General features: G+C 33.1%; 1 protein-coding gene across 1 annotated transcript; it reads right to left on the bottom strand.

Moving 5' to 3' along the window:
• Positions 1–4,983: 4,983 nt before the first annotated feature.
• Positions 4,984–7,428, bottom strand: LOC149881296 (uncharacterized). The gene is made up of 2 exons (XM_090069650.1): positions 5,221–7,428; positions 4,984–5,137 (listed from the first exon to the last, which is right to left on the bottom strand). Exon 1 carries the CDS (start codon positions 7,251–7,253, stop codon positions 6,591–6,593), a length of 663 nt encoding a protein of 220 aa, XP_089925776.1. The 5' UTR covers positions 7,254–7,428; the 3' UTR covers positions 4,984–5,137; positions 5,221–6,590.
• Between the last annotated feature and the right edge of the window lie 13,585 nt (positions 7,429–21,013).

Here is a 21,013-nt window from a genome sequence, read left to right as displayed (position 1 = left end):
AGTTTTATTTAAGAGTAAACTTCACGTTTGTTTTGATTATGAATCATTGCAACGTGTATATTAGTCATAGCCACGTGATCACTATTTTTGTGTTTCCTAATAACAGATCCGTGCATCTTTAATATTCCCAAAATGTTAATTTTTAAAAAGTTTTCTTTTCAACAATTTTTTTCCTTACAAAAGCTTTAAATCTGCGCCGTTGATGTTGATGGTACTAACACTGGCCAAATCTTCTTAAAATTTTTTGACAGAGAGAAATGGAGACGGCTAGTTTGTGATCCTAGTATGAATAAGGGAGGATTAACGTAGCAAGTGCAACCCAGTTAGATGAAATGGTTAATAATTATGCTAAGAAATTTTTCAAAAAGGTAAGAGCGTGTTATGTAACATACTTGAAAAATCGTTATGAAAACTTGTTATGTTCAGTTACTATTATAGTTCGTAAAGAGCTCTTTCCTTCTTCTATTCGCAATTATATCAACAAAATTTAAATTTACATGCGTTTAAACTCTTGACAAAAAAAAACTCTCTCTGAGGAAAGTATTAATTTCATTTTTGGTTAAGGTTTTGTGATTTGTCTTTTTGGTTCAGGAAATCTTAAGTAGACCATAAGGAGATCATAAGTAGAATCTTCAATTTAATGTTTGCTTTTGTAATTAAAGTTTTAACTTTTAGAAAAAAAGTTATCTTTGGAAAATAACTTTTTAAAGAGTTTTTCTAAAAAGCAATCCTAAACCTCTCTTTCGAAAATGTTACAAGTTCCCTTATAATTTCTCACTGAAAGTTCTAAATTATTGATCTAACAAGCGAAATGCTCGTTAGATCAATAATTTAAAACTTTTAGTATAGCATTTAAACAATATGTAGATTAAGGAAAGTTTTCCGAATATAAGGAGCTTGTTAAGCTAAACTAGGGATTGCAATCCCGCATTAATTTAGCGCATGCGAGATCCCGCAAAAACTACTGCGGGATCCGCGGGATTTGCGGGATTTTGAAACTATTGCTTTTAAACAAAAAAAGTCAATTATTTTAAACTAAAAAGGCAAAAAAGATATCAAACTAAAAGTGTTTAATGTATTTGCGAAACAAATCCATTTAAAAATTTATCATCAGCTATTAAAATATTTTTCTTAGCTATAAATATAAAAAAATCATTCAAAAATAAACAATTATTTAGCAAAACATTAGTCGAACTCGTTCAAATTTTTTTTTGTTTAGTTAATGATTATGTTGAAATTTTCGCTAATGAGTATGTTGAAATTTTTGTTAATAAGTATGTTGAAATTTTTGTTAATAAGTATGTTGAAAACGTGAAATTGAAAACGTGCGTGCATAATAATAAAAAATATAGAGTAAAACGGGGTCAAATGAAATAGTTAAGAATTTTAATTAATTTTTTTTTAAGGGAAAAAGGTTTTTAATTTTTTTTTTTTTTTTAAAGTTGTAGAGAAATTTGAGCTGTATTTAAATATATACAAATCAAGTAAAAAAGGTTTTTAGTTTTTTAAGAAACTTTATTTAATTGAAAAAAAGTTATTTCATTCTACCCTCACATTCGGGGAGAATGAAATACGCAAATCTATGTGAAATTAAAACAACACTTAACTAAAAAAAACAAAAAGCAACCAATAATAACAATTTAAAAAACAACCAACAATAATTAAATAAAAAAAACTTTATTTTTGTGATGATGTTGAGTCGTAGAGAGGTACTAGAGGTTGAGCTGAATTGTCACTTGTGCGGCACTTTTTGGTGCAATAAAACTCAGCGCCTTTTACATATCGCTTTGGTATGCATGTTTGACAAAGCCAAGCCTTGCATTTCGAATTTTCACACTGAGATCATTCCATGTATTGACTTGTTGAAGCTTCGCCTAAAACTTTACGGCACTTTTTACACTTCACTTGGTTTGTAGCTGTTATTGTTGTTGGAGTTGCTGTTGTTGCTTGATTTATTTGCTACTCGTCATTAAAGCTTAGCTTACGTTGTTTTTTAGCTTGCTTTGTTGCTTTTTTGATCTCAGCATCTTTCAATCTTTCGAGTATTTCAAGTTTACTGAGACACTCCCCATCGAACCTTGGTACATCTACATTTTTTCGGTTTTTTTTGTGTCAACGTGTTGGATGCGGAACATGGTTGTGGTACTTTCATTGATTCTGGTGGTTCAGATGATGATGGTTCAGGTTGAGATTACGGTGTTTCAAACGTATTAGCAATTTTCAATTTTGACTGATCGATTTTACTGATGTCGAATGGAAACAAGCCAGTATTCTGAAATCCAAAAACTATTTGGTTGCGTGTAAACACTTCACCAGAGCTAAAAAGTTTTGCTTGCAGTTGGCTAAAACATTCTTTTGATAAGTTGCTGCACTTTTTCTCTGCATAAAACTGTTGAAGTAATTTGCGCCAAATTCTTTTGACCTGACAGTAAACACCGACATCTAGTGGCTGCAGAATGTGTGACGAATGAGCTGGTAAGCAAATTAACAAGATATTGTTTTTGATACAAATAAGTACGACCCGATAGGTGACATGTGTCACATGTCCATCTACGACTAAATTATGAATGCCTATAATTGGATAACTATAATTAGATTTATTCAATTAAGTAATTAACTGATTAAAGTAAAGATTAAACTAATTACCTGGAATTTTTTTAATGGCAGGAACATACACGCCAGTGAGCCAATTCACAAATTGCTTATCTTCCATCCATCCGGATGGAGATATGGCGTAAACGGCATCGTCTGGAACACTTAAGCATCAACTTCTGTACAGGCGTTTTTTTGATTTAAAAAAAATATATGGATCAAGACGATTATCAGCTGCATTGATGCAATTTCCAACTGTATAATGGATGTTTTCATTGTTGCCAACCAATTTAAATGGTCGTTTTGCACCACGCCGGCAAACTATATGCTGCTTGCCTTGATTACCAGAAAATCCAATTTCATCAAAGTTCCACAAATGACATGAAGTACTTTCATTGATTCCTATTTCGTTGAATTCTTTTTGCAGTGTATTGAAATACTTTGCAAATATTTCTTGTGTGCAAGAAGCAGCTCTGAGTGATGAAATATTGCCTATGGCCCTGATGCTTAACTTATGACTCCACTGGTTTATGAAAAGCTTATACCAATCTCTCCCTGGTGTACCATTAGGAAACAAATGAGATTGAACTTTGTGTTGAAAATAGTCGGTAACTAGTGTGATGACGTCAATGTAATTTCTACCATAGCCCCAATCGGATAATTTGATTAGGATATCTACCAAAGTTGATTCAAGTTGTTGCAACAATCTCGTGTTTGAACCACTCCCAATTGTTTCACCTATGCCGTGGACACGTCTGTGAAGAGTTGCTACTGGTATGCTGAATGATTAAGCAGTTTTGTTAAGTGAAAATTCACTATTTTGTACTTTGGCCACCGCAAGCGCAACTTGCTCTTTGGTGTATGGTTTTTCTTTTTTCTTTGAGAGCAACTTATTTCGAGGCATATTTTATATTTTAATAGATTTAACACGAATTTATTTAAAATTTATACAAAAAATTCATAGAGATTGATTGGTAACTTGAGATTTTATTAATAAAAGCCGCATTGAGCAGTTAGCGTATTTCATTCAACCCCACATGTGTCCGTTTTCGTTTTTATCTCATAATTTTTTTCCCTGAATAGCAAATTTAATTTTGAAAAAAGATTCTTGACCGGCGTAAAAAGTTCTACCAGTATACTTATTAAGTTCATTAATATCAAATTTAATTTCCGAGAGTTTTATAACCATTTTTCAAAAAAAGAAAAAAAATATCATCACGCATTCGAAAGCTTAACAAAATATAAAAAAAACTTTTTTTTTTTAATTAGAATTTGATTCATCAGAAAAAAATTCTCCGCAACAAGACCAAAAAATATTTGCAAAAAGCTTATTCAATAATTAATTAAAAACAAAAGAATAAGCATAGTCATAGCTATTTCATTCTACCTCCTATTTCATTCTACCCCGTTTTACTATACTTTTAAAAACCACTTTTTAAAAAATCTTTAAAAATTAATTACGTCAAGATTTTAAAACAAAAGTACTAAGCATGTCGCAAATTAAAACTATATGGCATTATTTTAAAAAAAGTGATAATGAAGAAAATGCGAAGTGTATGTTATGTTCGGCTTTACATTTAATAGTTTTTGCACATCTTCAGATTTACGGTTCTTGTTTTCAAAGAGTGGTTTCCGGCTCCCTACTTCACCTAATACTATAAGATCGATGGTAGTTAAATTCTCAGATTCTGTAAAAGCCGATATAATGCAAAAATTCACATCACTAAAAAAAGCAAAATCAAAAGTTTTCAATAATGTTTGATGAATAGACATCACAAAATAGTCAGGGATACTTAAAATTAATTTACATATGGAGGCGAAACACTTTAATATTGGATTGATTCGAATCCATGGATCGTGCAATGCAGAATATTGCATCAAGTTAGTTTCAGAAAGGCTAAATAGCTTCGATATTGACCTCCAAAAAGACATTATTGCCATGACCACTGATGGAGCAAGTGTGATGGTAAAAGTTGGTAAAATGATGTTTTGCTATCAACAACTATTAGTAGGAGAGAATTAGCGAAAAATAGGGTCGAACCCGGACAAAAATGGTATAAAGCTGAAATTTTGCAGAGAAAAAGTAGACAGTGTCTGGATGAGCGTAAAAAAAAGCCCCGTTAATTGCGCTACGGGAACATCAGTTATGGGGCAATTTGGGGTACAAAAAAGGGGCAATTTTGACAGCACCAAAATATCATAAACTTTATATCGTTGGATCGAAAATTTTATGCTGATCAATATTTATATAAGAACTATTACTTGAAAAAAATTATTTTTTAAGTTATTTACGTTTGAAAAGTGTAAAATCGTTAAAATGTTATATTTTTTGTTTTCAAAACATAATAATATAACTTTTGTCTGTGCGCAATTTTAAATGGGAAAAAATTAGAAAATAATATATTCTTTTAAAATAACTTTAAGACTTGAATGCAAATTTCTTTAAAATTAGATGTCCAATATCTTACTTTTCTCAAAACAAATCATCAAGTAAATTTCTCTCGTTTTCAATTTCATCACTTGAATCTTCTTCAATTTCAAAATCCTAAAAATGCAAAATATTTGTTTTCCAAAAAAAACAAAAATATTTAAAGAAGATTATGTGGATATTTAAAAAATAAAATTTACCGTTTTATTACTGCAGTCTTGCCTATGACAGCCACCATACAGACATGCATTTTAATACGTTTTTCCTGCAAGAACACATATTAGTTCCGCACATACTTCTTGACGAAGTTTTACAATCGCAGCGAATCACTTTTAATATATTGGGTGGTGCCACATCTTTTTCTGCTGGTATTGGAAGAAGGCAACCATTATCTAACTTCCATGCCCATTCTATAGGATCCAAGTTGAAAGATTCATCTAGCATTTTTCATTCAACAACTTGTAGGTGAACTCTAAGATCATAAAAATAAGCAGCACGGTATGTGGGTGGTCACTTTTCTGGCTTAATAATTCCTTCACAAACCATTTGTTTATATTTTAATACCTAAGAAAAATACTATGAAAATATGACACTTTCTAAATCTAAATGAGTGACTTAAATCCACAAAATTATAACTAAACTTTCAAATAACAACCGCATTTTCCTTAGGTTTTCCTTTTCCCAGTATTGAAGATGTCGAGTCACATCCTGACCATGCGTGAACAAATAACAGATGTTCTTTAAAATCCATTACTCGAGATTGAGCGTCTTTAATGCTCTAGAGTTTTTTCTTTCTTTATAAAAGATAAAAAAAAATCTCATTTAATTCATCTTTCCAACAATACATTAGCATAACTGCTATATCAGTATCATCAGCAACAACAATGCATGGTGAAATTTCCTTTGCAACTTCCAACGATTTAGAGACAATTTTCGTGTCAGCATCCCCTTTGCAAATATATACTTCATATCCATCTCGTTTAAGGTAATCTGACAAAAGTAAAATTAATTGTGCCTTGTTGTGAGAATTCGATAGAAAAAAACCTTGTGAATACGGAACTTGATTATTTTATCTTATAACAAGAGTTTGGGAAGAACCTTTGCATTTTCTTCTGATGTGCTCATTAGATTTAATTGAAGATTTCTTATCATAACCATCAAATATAATATAAGTGGTGGCATAATTTTGTCTTATATAGCTGATGTAGGTCTCAACAATTTCTACAAACCTCATACCTTTGTTCCAAAGAACTCTGTGGAGTAAGGAACCTCCATCAAGGACATATTTGCAAAAACTGACATTTGTACTTGCTTTAATTTCGTCGTCAGGAAGAATCACCTTGCGCAAAGATGATTTGTTTGCTTTCAGCATTAGGTTATTTTTAAATAATGGGTGTGGGAGATGAGTAAGCTCATAATCAAAATATAGTTCAACGTCATCCTCTCTTTCTGCAATTGCTGCAAGTCTATTAAAAAGGAGTGTTGGATCGACACAACAATCAGTTTGTTTGTCTAGTTTTACGCTATTGATCAAAACATCTAAAGAAAAAAATGCATTCTTCTTTTTAAACTATGCTTCATTGAACTTAAGGCCGTTGAGAAATGTTTGTAGACGAACACCTATGTTCTCAGCCTCGTCACAATTGACAAGATCTTCACCATTGACTGATACAAGACCCGTAGATAATGAATTTAGATTTCTATCGACAGTATTGAATGGATTTCTTACAGAAAACCAGTCATAAAACAACTCACAATGTTCATAATCGCATACTAATCTTTTAATACCCATTTCTTTATTGCTTTCCGTAACTCCGATGTCAAATCCAGATAATTTATTTATTGCTTCATGAACACTTGCAGAATAACAGATGCTCATTGTCCATAGGTTGCGTACTTTTTCATCAAATCCTCTACCTCTAGTTAAACCACCATTGCATTTTATAGACCGCATCAGGGTCTGCTCTATTACAAGATCAGAAGATAGGCCAGCCCAATACCTTTCAGATCGGCGGACTGCGTGATGACCATCTAAAAATTGTTGATGTAACCATGGATTCGTTTCTGAAAGGTATTGCATTTCTTGCAAATATAACCTGGAGCACTTGGCATAGTTTAAATGCCCTGATGCGGCAAATAAGTTTAGCGTTTTTGAGATTGTTTGAAGATGCAAGTACCAGTTACAAGTTCTCTCTGCAACTAAAAATTCCTTTATGATAGTAATATAGTACATGTACAAGATCCATTTTTTTTTTTCTCAAATGTAAAAACTTTTACTACACGTAACGTTTAACTTGTAAGTTTTACTTTCCTATATAATAGTTTCAATGTAATAAGACACAACCTTTTTTCGGTGTAAAACTAAATTATCCATTCATACAAAATGTTTCATTGAAAACTTTTTTTATGAAAACAAAAGAAGTGATCAAGTTTTTCGCAGTTAAAATTTTCTTTTGAAAACAAAAAATCGAATGAAGTTTTGCGCGGCATTCACTTTTAACACTTTTACACTTTTTAAACGTAAATAACTTAAAAAATAATTGCTTTCAAGTCATAGTTCTTATATAAATATTGATCAGCATAAAATTCTCAATTCAACGATATATAATTAATGATATTTTGGTGTTGTCAAAATTAGCCTATTTTTTGCCCCAATTTGCCCCAAAAGGGATGTTCCCGTAGCGTAATCAACGGGGCTTTTTTTTACGCTCATCCAGAGACTGTCTACTTCCTCTGTGCAAAGTTTCAGTTTTATACTATTTTTGTCCGGGTCAACTCGCAATTCTCTCCTACTATATATTATGCTCATGGAATACAACTTGCAGTTATTGATATCTTATACAAGAAAAACAACGGAGAAGTCGAAGAATCGTTTACTACATATGAAAATTGTGAAGAAGAAGATGAATATGGTAAAACTGAGGATGATGAAGTTATAAATAAAGAATATGGTTTGACAATGGTTTTGGACCGACCATCTGCTTCGTTTCACCCAAGAAGAGTGGTCCCAAATCAATGACTTAATTATTTGCCTGGCACCACTAAAACTTGGTCTCGAACTTTTATGCAGGAGAGAATCGAACCTTGTCACGGTGGAAACAACTTTTCAATTTATGCTAGATAAATTACAAAAGAAATCATCACTTTTGAGCATTGATTTACCCGCGGCACTTCGTGAGAGGTTTACACAACGTCGTAATAAGAATTTAAATGGACTACTAGTTTACTTACAAAATCCGACAAGAAAATGAACTCGAAGAACAAGAAGCTGTAGATTTTATTAACAATTCCCAAATACTTACTCCTACAATTCTATCGCTGAAAAAAGAATTGGAAAATCAAACTCAGAAAGACAAGAACAGCTGGACAGAAAATGTAAAGGAGATACCAAACTTAGATTCTTTAGACTTTGATAAACTATTTAAGCCGGAAATGTCTGCCTATGAAAGAAATGGAGTAAGAGGCAAGTTTCTAGATATAGCGCATAGTTACTTGATGACCATACCACCAACAAGCGAAGAGGCTGAGCAGCAGTCCTTTGAGGAGTAGATTGAGTGATGATACCTTAAGTAGGGTCTGTTTCTTAAGAGCGCATTTCTTACAACGATTTTCTCATTTTGATATTTAAAAAAATAAATAAAGCTAATAGACGTTCTACGTTAAGCTAAAAGACGTCCTCTGTACTTTGGCTTATCTTTTTGTTCATTAAATGTTAAGAATTATATTGATTTACAAATGAATTGTGTTTTTTGGCTTTATTTACCTTATCTTATAAATTTAATAAGTTGAGTATATTTTTTCTGAAATACTTGAAAAAAAATACAATCATTTTGCCTTTTATAATTTGCATAAGAAACCTACTAATCCCGCGCGGGATCCCGCGGGATCCGCACAAAAACTAAAAAATTCCGCGCGGATCCCGCGGGATTGAAAAGTGTGCGGGATTGCAATCCCTAAGCTAAACGTATTATTATAACATTTAACAGCAGTTAGCAGCATTATTGTAATCCACCTGTGAGGACAAGTCATAGTAATTGTTTGAAAAGTCATAGTAATTAACTTGAAATCTCGTTAATTTTCTGAAAAACATTAAGTTAGCTGACAAACTAAAACACGTTTAGGATTTTTATGACTGATTCTCAAATGCAGAGCATTTGATGATAATCAGATACAGTTCGAGTGTTAAAAATGAAAAAACTAAACTTCAATGCTGAAGGCTACATCAAGTGTATTTTCATCTAATAATTTTTTCAATTTATTTTTTACATCCTACTTACTTGACGGTGAAGTAAACCTAGTAAACATAGGGCTCGCCCTACTATAAACGGTCATCAGGAATGCTAACCCGGACAAAGGGAGTCTTCATCGGAAGTAGATGAAAGAGAGGCAAATTCTGGTATAACACTCAACAAGGTCTTCTCTATACGGAGAAAGCGTACATGTTCACAAATCAATTAGCTGGAGGAGAATAAATCATAATCGCTTTTATGTAATCTACGACTTCGCTTTACATGAATATCTGCCATGAAAGCAACCTTAAGATGTGCTATGGAACCGTTATAAAAAGATGTTCTTAGGATAGAGTTATTTGCAGAGCTACTTCCCATTTTTCTTTTTCTAAACTTAATGTTTTAGAGCTAGACTAATAGCTTTTAGTATAGTTCTGTCTATCCATTCATATTGTCCGTTGCCTTGTGGAGCAATTCTGGTTTAGATGGAATCGTTTTTCTTTAGGAACAGGGTCCCAAACTCTTGGCTTTGTGAATCAAATAATAAGAAGAGACTGAAAAAGAGGCGCATAACAGTGTTCGGCGTTATATTCTAAAACTTAAGTACGAATGGGTAGCGTGAGTCCATTGCCATGAGGATGTTATTATTTTCAGTTGTAGATTTCTGGATCTAAACGTTTAGATAAACGCTTCCACAGCTTCTTTGTCTGAATAAGACAACCTTGGGGAGTTTATAGAAGCGTGGTTTATGTCTATTGTATGTTGTAATGGTTTGTACGTTGCTTGATTTTATGATTGAGTAAGGTAGGTTTCGAGTTTTGCAGTAAAGCAATTTTCTTTTATATCCAGGATGACATACTTTTCGAGGCATCTTGAAATTGAACATCATCTGGAGAAGATATTGTCTGCAATATTTCGGTATCCATTTCTGTATGAGATTGTGTAAATTATGTTTATAAATTTTAAACCCCAGTGTTTGTCTAAAGCATTTATTTACATTTCTAGCGGATCATTAAAACTGGGAGAGGTCAGGCAAGCTTCAGAAATTTTTTTTTGAGTTTTTTTTTATCAATTATTTGCCATGCAGGGTTAAATCCTTGTTGAAAAAGCTCTCTTATTTGAATAAGTGCCATAACTTACCGGTGCAGTTACGAATCCATAAAGTGTATTATACAAACAATACTATAATTCGATTTAATTCCCGTAAGGCTCGAGGCTATGGCATATTCATTAAAATATCATTTCTTTTAGGGACGATTTCATTGTTCCAGTTTCGATGAAATGACCTTAGAATTCAAGTTTTTTTTTTTTTTATCTCTTTTCCTTGTTTATCTCTATTCTGGCATTTTTAACTACGCGTAGAAAGCGATTAAAATTTGTTTTGTGCTCTTGGACCTCTTTTCTATAGATGGTTATATCGTCAAGTTAAGCGTGTGTTTTCCAGTGTATTGGCCTGATTCATCCTTAACCTGCTGAAAAATTGGTACGACGTTCGTGCAACCAATGGGTAATTGTTTGAACTCATTTAATTTACCATTAGCTTCAAATGCGATGAACTAGTAAACTTCCAATGGTATTTTTACCTGATTATACTCCGATTTGAGGTAAATTGTGCTAAAAACATTAGTAGCTGCTTTTTTTAATAACAATTTATTGATTTGGGGTGTTAGATATTAATCAAATGGAGTGTATAAATTTATCGTATTTGAATAATAGATCGCAAGGCGATTCTTGTTTTCTGTTTATGTTACAAAACATTGAGTACACCAAGGACCACCTCTCATATGAATTGTATCTTGTTTCAATATACGGTTCATATCGTTGAATGTAAAAGAGACATTCTAGGGAATCTTTTTGTGAGATTGTTGTGACAGGTTTAATTTTGTTGATATCAACTCCGGATGATAAGGCGTATGTGGTGCATTTCATGCTGTCTGTTGCGAAGTAAATTTTATTGGTTCTTTATTTCCTTCAAAATTGATAGTAACTAAGGAATGTTGTATTAGTGCGTCCATTCCGACAATTATAGGCGACACTAAGTTGTCAACAACAAGCAACTGTACTTCAATTTTTCGGAAAACATTAACTATGATTTCTCTAACTTTTAATGCCGAGTGTTCAGCCTGAGATATCTGTTACGTGAATTAAGTGTCATATGGAAGGTTTCAATGCCTAAGTTCTGAGATAAAAAATGTTTTGTCGGAACCGGTATCCCTGTGTAATATTTTTGTTTATGGTAACGTCAACAAATCTATCAGGTGAACTAATTACTTCTATGACCAAAGACATTGGCTTCTCCTTCTCGTTGTCGTTTTCTTTAACGTTGTCGTTTTCTTTTTTTTTTTTAACTACTGCTATAACGTAGAGTTTTTTTTTGTATATCTTTAAGAGACTGACAATTGCCCAATGACCCATATTTTGACAATGAGTACAGATAGATGTGCGTTCCGGGCATTTGTTTTTTGATGTGACAAACCACCACACCAGAAGCAAGGAGATTTGGTAATGGTAGCAGCCGCAGTTGTTGTTAATTAAAAGCATCAGTTGTTTATTCCATTGTAAAGATACATTTATGATGCGCATCTAGGTTATTTTCTTTAGATTCAAGGAGTCGTCGTCGAATTGAAAGTAAATAAATACCAATAATAAGTACGTCACATATTTGTAAACTAGTATGTTGTTTAGCTGTAAGACGTTTTGTTAGACAGTTTCTGGCAAATAACCTTAAAAAGTTTAAACTTTTTAAGGTTCTAAAAGTTTGTGCTACCTTTACATTTTTGACTAAATCGTCTTCTTGCTATTTAAGTGAACGAAATATAGTGCATCATATTAGCCGTTTAGTTGTTTTTGAAACGTGTGGTCGAGTATTTTTACTGCTTGATGCTTCGTTCTATAAGGTTGTATCCTAAGTTATTGCTATTATTAAATATTATTGTAATGGATTATTGTAATTATCATTGTTATTGTAATTATTATTAAAGCATTATATATTATTGTAATTACTATTGTTACTATGTAATTAATAAATGGATGTATTGTATTGCTTTCACTCCACATTAAACAAATATTAGTTAAAATTTACAGTCTTCTATCATATTGGCTTTGTTTAGGTAAGTAATAATTTTTTTCCGGTACATATAATCGCTTGTTTTGTCGCATAGTATTTATTATTTTGAACATCCATAACTTTATATTTATCAAAGCTGTTGTGGAATCGTAATAAAAAATCTATTTTATTCTCTTTGGTTTTTGTCAAATATAAAGTCAAACACAGCAAACTAATGAAGTAAAAGATAACATAATATGTAAAGTTAAATGACGTAATCATGTAAAATGTTAAATATATAGGGTGTTATATATATAAAGTGTCTGCGTTCATAAAAAAAAAGATAAATTGGTGATTTCTTTTTTTTTTTTCTCATCTAGTTTGATCCAGAAGAGGTTTTTAAAAAATGATACAGAATCACTCCAACTAAGTAAACGAGTAGTTTTAATATCCGAGATCTGTTTTACCTTTAGGCTAATCTTGCGTACAACTCTTATTGATTTTTGGGTGTCTAACGTGATGAGTTTGTTAAAATGAGCAAGAAACGAATGTCACTAGAACATCGCTATGGCAATATCATTTCAGCCAGTTTTTAATGTTAATATTTGGCCTTGTTTTTTCAGAAACCACTAACCTTTTTTTTTAATGCTACATTTCATATGGTTCCAATCTTCCATGATCGTCAGTTTTTAAATATTTCAGTGGAGTTTGGGACAATAATCCTACATGACTACTACAATATGCGGATTCTGGGACATTGACATTTTTTTATATGCATTGACAGTGGCGCATTGCCAGTTTTCAAGACATAGTTAATGAATTCAAGATGTTATTATATTTTTATCTCATTGTTAATATCATGCCGGAACCTGCAAAGAAGTATAAAACTGTATCTTTTTCGTAATTTATTCTAGACCAAAGAGTTTATCATAGTCCATAAATGTAAAGCACGGTTTTAATTTGTAGTGTCCAATGGCTAGGGTATGAATACCGTCTTCCAAAATGACTCTTGTCGTCGTTAGCGCTGAGAGCCACTTTGTTGATTTCTTCGGTGTAAATGTCATGGTCATGTGATCGTATAACGTTCATGGTTTGTTATTTTTAAAAAAAATTTATTCTTTAAAAATTTCACAAGGTATTGATAACTTCTTGAAAGTCAAGACCTTCATTCAATTTTTTCAAGACGTAAAGGCACAAATGGCCGCAATAAGAAGTGTTACCAAATTGTACTCTTTCACTGTTATAATAAACTGGACTTTTCAAGTAGTCGACCAGCTCAACAAGAGGAGGCTGAGCATAAGAGTCGAAGCTGTATTTTCTGTCTCCGTCTTTATACCAGCATACCCAATGAAACCCATCCGTGCTTGAATCTCCCGTATTCACAATTCCACATTCTTTTTTTCTTGTCTTTTTCGGTAACTCATCCCTGACAAACACGCCTTGAAAGTTTTTTAATTTTAACTGTTTAGCAGACTTTATCAATTGAAAGTTAGTTAAAGCTTCATTAGGTAAAACAATTCCTTCTACGTCAATCCATTGAAAGTTGATCATTTTTTTAATTTCTTAAAAAGTTTATCCGAATTTTTTTAACAAGCGATTTTTCATAGAATAGCGCCTAAAAAGGGTATACTATTAAAGGGTGAGTTAGGTCCGAGTAATAAACCAGCTCCAACAGATTGATAACCTTTTCCAGTTTTAATGAAGAGTCCTTCACCAATAGTAGGTTTTACCCAAGGTCTTAAAAAGACTCCTGATCCCGCAGCAGTCATTTTCATTCCATTTCCATTCTTTTTCAAGTAAACGATTCCTCTTCCTGCAATTTTGTCAACCATAGCAGAGCCAGCAGAAGAGCCTACACCTGCTAGCAATCCGGTGGCTAGAGCAGGAACTGCTCTTGTGGCAAGAGTGCTACCTAACATACCTAATAAAGGTAGAAGAGCTCCGATGAATCCGCCTTCAATGGTTGAGTTGTATGCAATTTGTCTTTTGCTCAATTTAAGAGTGACTCCTTTACCAGCTTCATACGCTTTTCTAATTTTGTTCAATTGCGAATTAGTGATAGCGAGAACATGTTTACCGTTCAAGTCTTGATGAGAAAGCTTAATGCTAGTATCGGTTTTATCATGCATAGCTTTTTTAATTTTATCAGATTGGCTCTGCGAGATATTAATTTTGATATTTTGATAATTGCTCATTTTTTATGTATTAAAAATTATTTATTTCACTTCTCGAATATGATATCGCATTGTAATATCCTCTCCACGAAAATCAACCAAATCTCCATTCTGATCAATGATGCGAGTAACCATTGTTGAAATTTCAAACAGTTTAACAGGAAGATAAATCAAATGCATTGGTCTCTCGATGATTTTATAGCCAGGACTAACATTTGGATAAAAGGAGTAAATGCAATTTAATTGGGTTCCATTAATATAGGATGATCCGATAACGTTGTTAACGATTCTGATGGTGTTAATGCTTGAAATTCTAACGATATGATCCGACTCGTATTCGGAATTGGAATTTAATTTTCTTTTAGTAAACCCTAAAACTGAAGAGATGCTATTCTCCACGTTAAAGTCAATCAAATAATTCAAACCAAGTTTAATGGTTGATTTTAAAGTATTAAGATTGATTCCAATTTGAAGGTTGTTTGGAGAGTAATTAATTTTATTTGCAATAATATAACTTCCACGTTGAGCTGTTTTTATTGTGTTTAAAATAGACTTTTGCAAATACTCATTGATACCTTTAATCTCATAGTTTCCTAATGGAATGATAATGTTCTCCCAATTAGCTCCATTGTTCATGCTGTATTTGAAAGAATTGTTTTTACTGTTTACATTTGGAATGCTGTTGTAAGTCTCAAGACCGAGAAAAGCCATTTCATAACTTTTTCCTTCGTCAAAAACGATTTTATCCAAAAAATCAGTGGTGATAACACTTGATTTTCCATCTACATCGATGATTATACCTGACATTTTTTAAATAAGAATTATTTTTTAAATTGTTTTAGAAAAATAAAAAATCGTCAAATCCGCTTCGGTACTTTCCCTCGTTCTTTTTAGAAGAGAGATCGATGACGGCAAATCCGTGAGGTTCATTCCAGCAATGATTGCAAAAGGCTTTAAATTCTTCTATTTTCATATCGCAGGAAACGTGATCTTGATAAATGTGATTAACGCTTTTTTGGTCTTGTTTAAAGAGGCAAATAAAGTTAGCATTTTCTCTGATGGTATGTCTTGGAATCTCGAAATAATTTTGAGCGAGGTAAAAGCAGTCGACGTTGGAATGTCTTCCTCGGATGTAATATTTTTCACACTTGTTTTGATTGGTCAATTGCAAATCGTCAAAGATCATCAAATTGTTTTTGGTTGAGTCTAAGGATTCAGGTTCAGGTACATCATCAGCCGTTTCAAAGAATTGACACTCCATATCATCATTGTCGGAATATTTTTTTGAAATTTCCTCAATAACATCTTCAGGGTTTAAATTCAATTTTTCCATTTCGTCTTGTACATCATCCGTTAACAAATCAACAATATCCTTTTTAGGAAGTTTATTTTCGAATGATCTTTTGAGTATTTTGTATTCAGGTTGAAAAAGAGATTTGCCAAAGACTTGCAAGCGGCTGTAATCTAGCCAGCCAGGTCTTAAAAGTAAATTGAGTAGTAACGTTGTTTTTCCGCAACCAGACTTTCCAACGATGATTCCGCGTATACTTCTAGGTAAAAGCGCGCTGTTGTTTCTTTTGGTTTTCCCAATTTTACATGACAATTTCATCACTTCCATTTTTTATATTTAAAAGGTTTTTATATATGTTAAAAATGTACTGCGTTAAGTGTAGAAGAGAGACTGAAACCATTCACTTGAAAAACGAGATCACAAAAAACAACAGACCTATGTTGAAAGGGACTTGCAACTCTTGTGGGATAACAAAATGCAAGTTTGTTTCATCGCATGGATCATCTTCGCATGCGGTCAATGGAGGAGACTTGGTGGAATCGATCAACAATTTTTCAAAAAAAATAAAGCTTCCATGGGCAAAGTTTCCAGGAGAAATGCACGTTCCAGGGATGAACTTTGCAGGACCTGGCACCAATTTGGATAAAAGACTCACTTCCACAGACATGTATCAAGAGTGGAGCAAACCGGTGGATAGAGTGGACAATGCTGCATATCACCACGATTTAGCTTACAAGTATTTTAACGACAAACAAAACAGAAATTTAGCAGATCGAATGATGCTTGAAGAAATGGATTCTATACAAAATCCTACTCAGAGAGAAATAAGCGAGCGAAAAATCATCGAACCCATCATCAAAGCCAAAGCTAAATTTGGATTGGGTGTGAGTGATTTGAAATGGACGGATCAGCTTGCAGAGGAGCTTCATAAACCGGTGATTCATCATTTTAAAAGAAGAAGGGTGATTGTGAATGACATTGATGAAATATGGGCTGCTGATTTGGTGGATATGCAATCGTTTTCAAAATTCAACAAGGGTGTAAAATATTTACTCATGGTGATCGACGTGTTTTCAAAGTATGGATGGATCGTTCCGTTAAAAAGCAAAACGGGTCTTGAAGTGGCAGAATCGTTGAAAAAGATTTTTGGTGAAAGAAAATGCGTCAAATTGTGGGTAGATAAAGGAAAAGAGTTTTACAACAAGCACGTGAGAGCGTTGGGTGTGCAATTATACTCCACTGAAAACGAGGAAAAAAGTTGTGTTGTCGAGCGATGGAACAGAACGATGAAAGAGATAATGTTTAAATATTTTTCAGCCAACAATACCAATAAATACATTGACGTATTAGATGAGATGGTGAAAAATTACAACAACACAAAGCACTCTTCTATCAAAATGACACCAGTGGAAGCTAGCGATGAAAAGAATAAAGGTAGGGTATGGCGGAATCTGTATGGAAAGGATCAAACATTACCAGCAAAACCGAAATTTTCCATGGGCGATCAAGTGCGGATTGCAAAAAAGAAGTCTCATTTTGAAAAGGGGTATACGCCGAGATGGACTGAGGAGGTTTTTACAGTGTCAAAAGTTCAGTATTCGAATCCGCCTACGTATAAAATCTCTGACGCTAACGGTGAAGAAATTCAAGGCACCTTTTACGAGCAGGAGATGCAAAAGACGCATCAAGACATATTCAGAATTGAAAAAATCATTCGCAAAACAAAGAGCAAGTCGTTAGTCAAATGGTTGGGATATCCAGACTCGTTCAACTCATGGGTAGATAATAATGAATTGTTAAGTTTGCAAAAATAGACGCGTCGTTTTGTATGACAAGAAAAAAATTTTGAATTTTGAGTTAAATAAATTTCTTTTCATATAAAAAATAACAATGAGTATGTTAGATAATGAATTTTTAGAAGATCAGCGCGATGAAATATATGAAAGCGAAGACGAAGCTATCATATTTAGTTGGTCTAGTTCAGAAGACGATGATTCTGATGATGATAGTTCTGATGATGATTCTGATGCTGAGGATATGCCTTACAATAGGTCTATGTTGGCTGACCCTGAAGATGGTGATCCTGAGGATTTACCTTGTGATCATTATGATGATTATGTGGCTAATCCTGTAGTTTTAGATTACAATGATCCTGAAGATTTACCTTACAATGAGTCTATGTTGGGTGATCCTGTAGTTTTAGATTACAATTCGATGAGTGTTGAAGAACAAAATGAATATGATGATTATATATATAATGAATTGTTAGAAGATATGCGTAATGAAACGGGAGGAAACAACTTTACCATTTACATCGAAGATGATGAAAGCGTAGAATACATTAATAAGGAGGAGAAAAGAAGAAATAGATTAAAGATTAAAGCGTTGATTAAAGGTTTTAAAAAAGATAAATATAGAGTGTGCGCTTCTGCTGCTTAAAAAACGATAATCATTTTATTCTTTACATGTGAAGAATAAAATGATATAAAAATTTATTTTTAATATGTAAAAATGCATGCTCCTCACAAGTTTTTTAGAAATGTTGTATCAGCAGAAGTCCACAGTTTGGATTTGCAATTAAAAATTTTGGAAGAGAGGGTTAGAGAGTTGGAGGAAAGAAGACCAAACAACATTATTGTGTCTACGAAAACGTTAGATCATCCACCTTATTTCAACGTTAACGAACAATATGAGATTTTTGCTCAGAAAGACATTAAATTTGCTGCTCTCTCACATACAATGATAGATTTATCCATTGGGCTGAATTTGGAGAAAGGTGTTGCAGTGATAACATTAATGAATAAAATTACTGATCAATTGAATTATAGAAAAAACGAAGTTATTATTTCAGAGTCTGTAGATGATGTTATTATGGACGTGAATAGTAACAGCAAACAGGACGTGATTGTTAAAAAAGGAGAAAAACTTTGTAAGATTAGTTACATTGATTTAAAATAGTTTTTTTCGCTTAATAAAAATGGAAATATTGAATGAAAAACTTTATCCAGTTCTTCCATCAGCTCCTATAGATGAAGGAGGACATGTTTATAGGCTTCAGAAAATAAGCGAGATTCAGAAAGAGATAGAGAGTGAAAAAGCAAAGCGAGTTCATCTAAGCAAAAAGTACCATCGCGTGTTTAGAATCATTTCGAATGTGGACAATGTGATGCAAGGATTATGTATAGCACTAGGTGCGACTGGAATAGGGCTTTTGTCTACGATTATTGCCAGTCCAGTAGCGATTGCGTGTGAAGGTGTGGCTATTGGAATGGGGTTTTTATCCATTGTAGGAGGACAAGTCAACAAAAAACTAGCATTAAAAGCGGAAAAGCATGAGAAGATCAAAGTGTTGGCTGAGTCGAAATTGAATACGATTAGTGAACACATTTCCAAAGCGTTGATAGACGGGAAAATAAGCGATTCAGAGTTTCAATTGATTCTTGGTGAGCTTCAAAAATTTAAATCCTTGATGGAGGAAATACGAACCAAAACCAAAAAGGGAATAGATGAAGTTACTAAAGAAAACTTGATTCAAAAAGGTCGAGAAGACGCGATTCAAACGTTTAACAATTTGTTTAAAAAAGGATCAACGTAGTCGTAAAAACCAATTTATGTTTTTTTTCCACGTATTTTAAAAAGATGTTTTTCTTTAAAATACAAGACCTAAATAAAAGGGATGAAATTGTGAAACAAATTAATGACAGAAGAAAGAGAATTTATCAGAACAGCATCAACGACAACATTTCAGATGTTAATTTTCAAGCTGATTTGAGCAAGCTGTTCAAGCCGATCATAGAGAGCAATGAAAAGATGATCAAGAGCCTGTCAGTCGATCAAAAAAAGAAAAGGTCTTTCGAAGTGAACAAAGTTGGAGATAAAATGTACATTGGAAAAATGGAGGTTGAAATAGATGGAAATGATATCGTTGTCGGTGGTGAAAGGTATGAAGGGACAAAAGGTCTTTGGGAGCTGATGACTGAATTAACAATACCAAAGAGCTATACCAATGAAGATTTGCAAAATTATGAAAAAATTTTAATGGATAGTGATGCTATAAGATCTGATTCGCAACCGCATAAACCGAAATCATCAAGAAGACCAAAGTATCAGCAACTTATTGCTCCTATTTGGGAAAAAATGATGCGTATTGAAAAAGGTAAAAAAGGTCGCGGTGTCATTATTCTTCCAGGCGATCCTAATGCGTTGGTGGAAAAGCTTGAATTGAGTATTGCTGCATGGCATGCTGGGAATAAAGAGTCAAGAAATGTGGCTGTTGCTATTTGCGATGAGCTGTTGAGACAAGGAGAGATTAATAAAGAGGAATATAAATCGTTAATGAAGACTATTGATAAAATTATTTAAAAAATTGTTTTTATTTAAAAAATGCTCATTGTGAACAAAAGAAGATATGTGAAAAAGAACGTTGTTGGAGGAGGTGGTATTGTAGACATGATTAAAAATTTCATAAAAAGAGCAGCTGCGTCAAGTGTATCAAAAGCAACAGTGAATTTGCTTAAAAATGCTGCTACAAGTAAAATTGGACAAGAAGCGATTACAGCTGCAAAATCTGCTGGGACAGAGTTAGCCCTTTCAGCCATCTCCGCTGCTAAAGACGTGGCTATTGATAAAGGTAAAAAGACCATTGAGAAATTAAAGACTGGTTCATCTATTCAAAGTAAGAAAATGTCTAAAAAGAACGCGATTCGAATCCAAGACCTGGTGAAAATGGGACAGGGTATGAAAATAGTATGAAGATAGCATTCTATTGCGATGACTTGTTATAAACTTGCAATGTCTTGCAATGAGAGACATTTAAATGAATTAAATAATTTTTTTTATTATATAAAAAATGATAAGTACTGAGCGATTAAGAGTTACTGAGAACCCAGAGTATGATATTGGTATTGAAAAAGTTGATTTTTTTGAGTACCTTCCAACCAATCTCGATTTAAATTCTTCAGGCACGATTACTTTTGAGATTGACTGTCAATCGATTCAAACAGTACCATCAGAGGCTTACATTCTTATTGAAGGAGTGTTGAAAAAGAGCGATGGAACCTTTTATGATGCTAAAGACAACATTGCACTGGTGAACAACGCTTTGATGTATTTGTTTAATGATGTGACTTATGACTTGTCGGGAGAGCAAGTGGAAAGAGTGATGTATCCAGGTCCAGCCACCACCATACTTGGATTGATGAAATATCCTTATGGATTTCAGTTTGCTGATGGATTAAAACAGATGTGGTATAT

The sequence above is a fragment of the Hydra viridissima genome, unplaced genomic scaffold (assembly GCF_058129835.1).
Source record: "Hydra viridissima isolate aposymbiotic clone 2 unplaced genomic scaffold, HvirCarnegie_v1 scaffold_12, whole genome shotgun sequence".
NCBI lineage: Eukaryota > Metazoa > Cnidaria > Hydrozoa > Anthoathecata > Hydridae > Hydra > Hydra viridissima.
The sequence above is the reverse complement of the archived record's forward strand: the minus strand, read 5'-3'. Positions and strand labels throughout refer to the sequence as shown.

Excerpts from the sequence above, each read along its gene's own strand:
- LOC149881296 (XM_090069650.1), bottom strand. The coding sequence starts at position 7,253 with ATGTACTATATTACTATCATAAAGGAATTTTTAGTTGCAGAGAGAACT.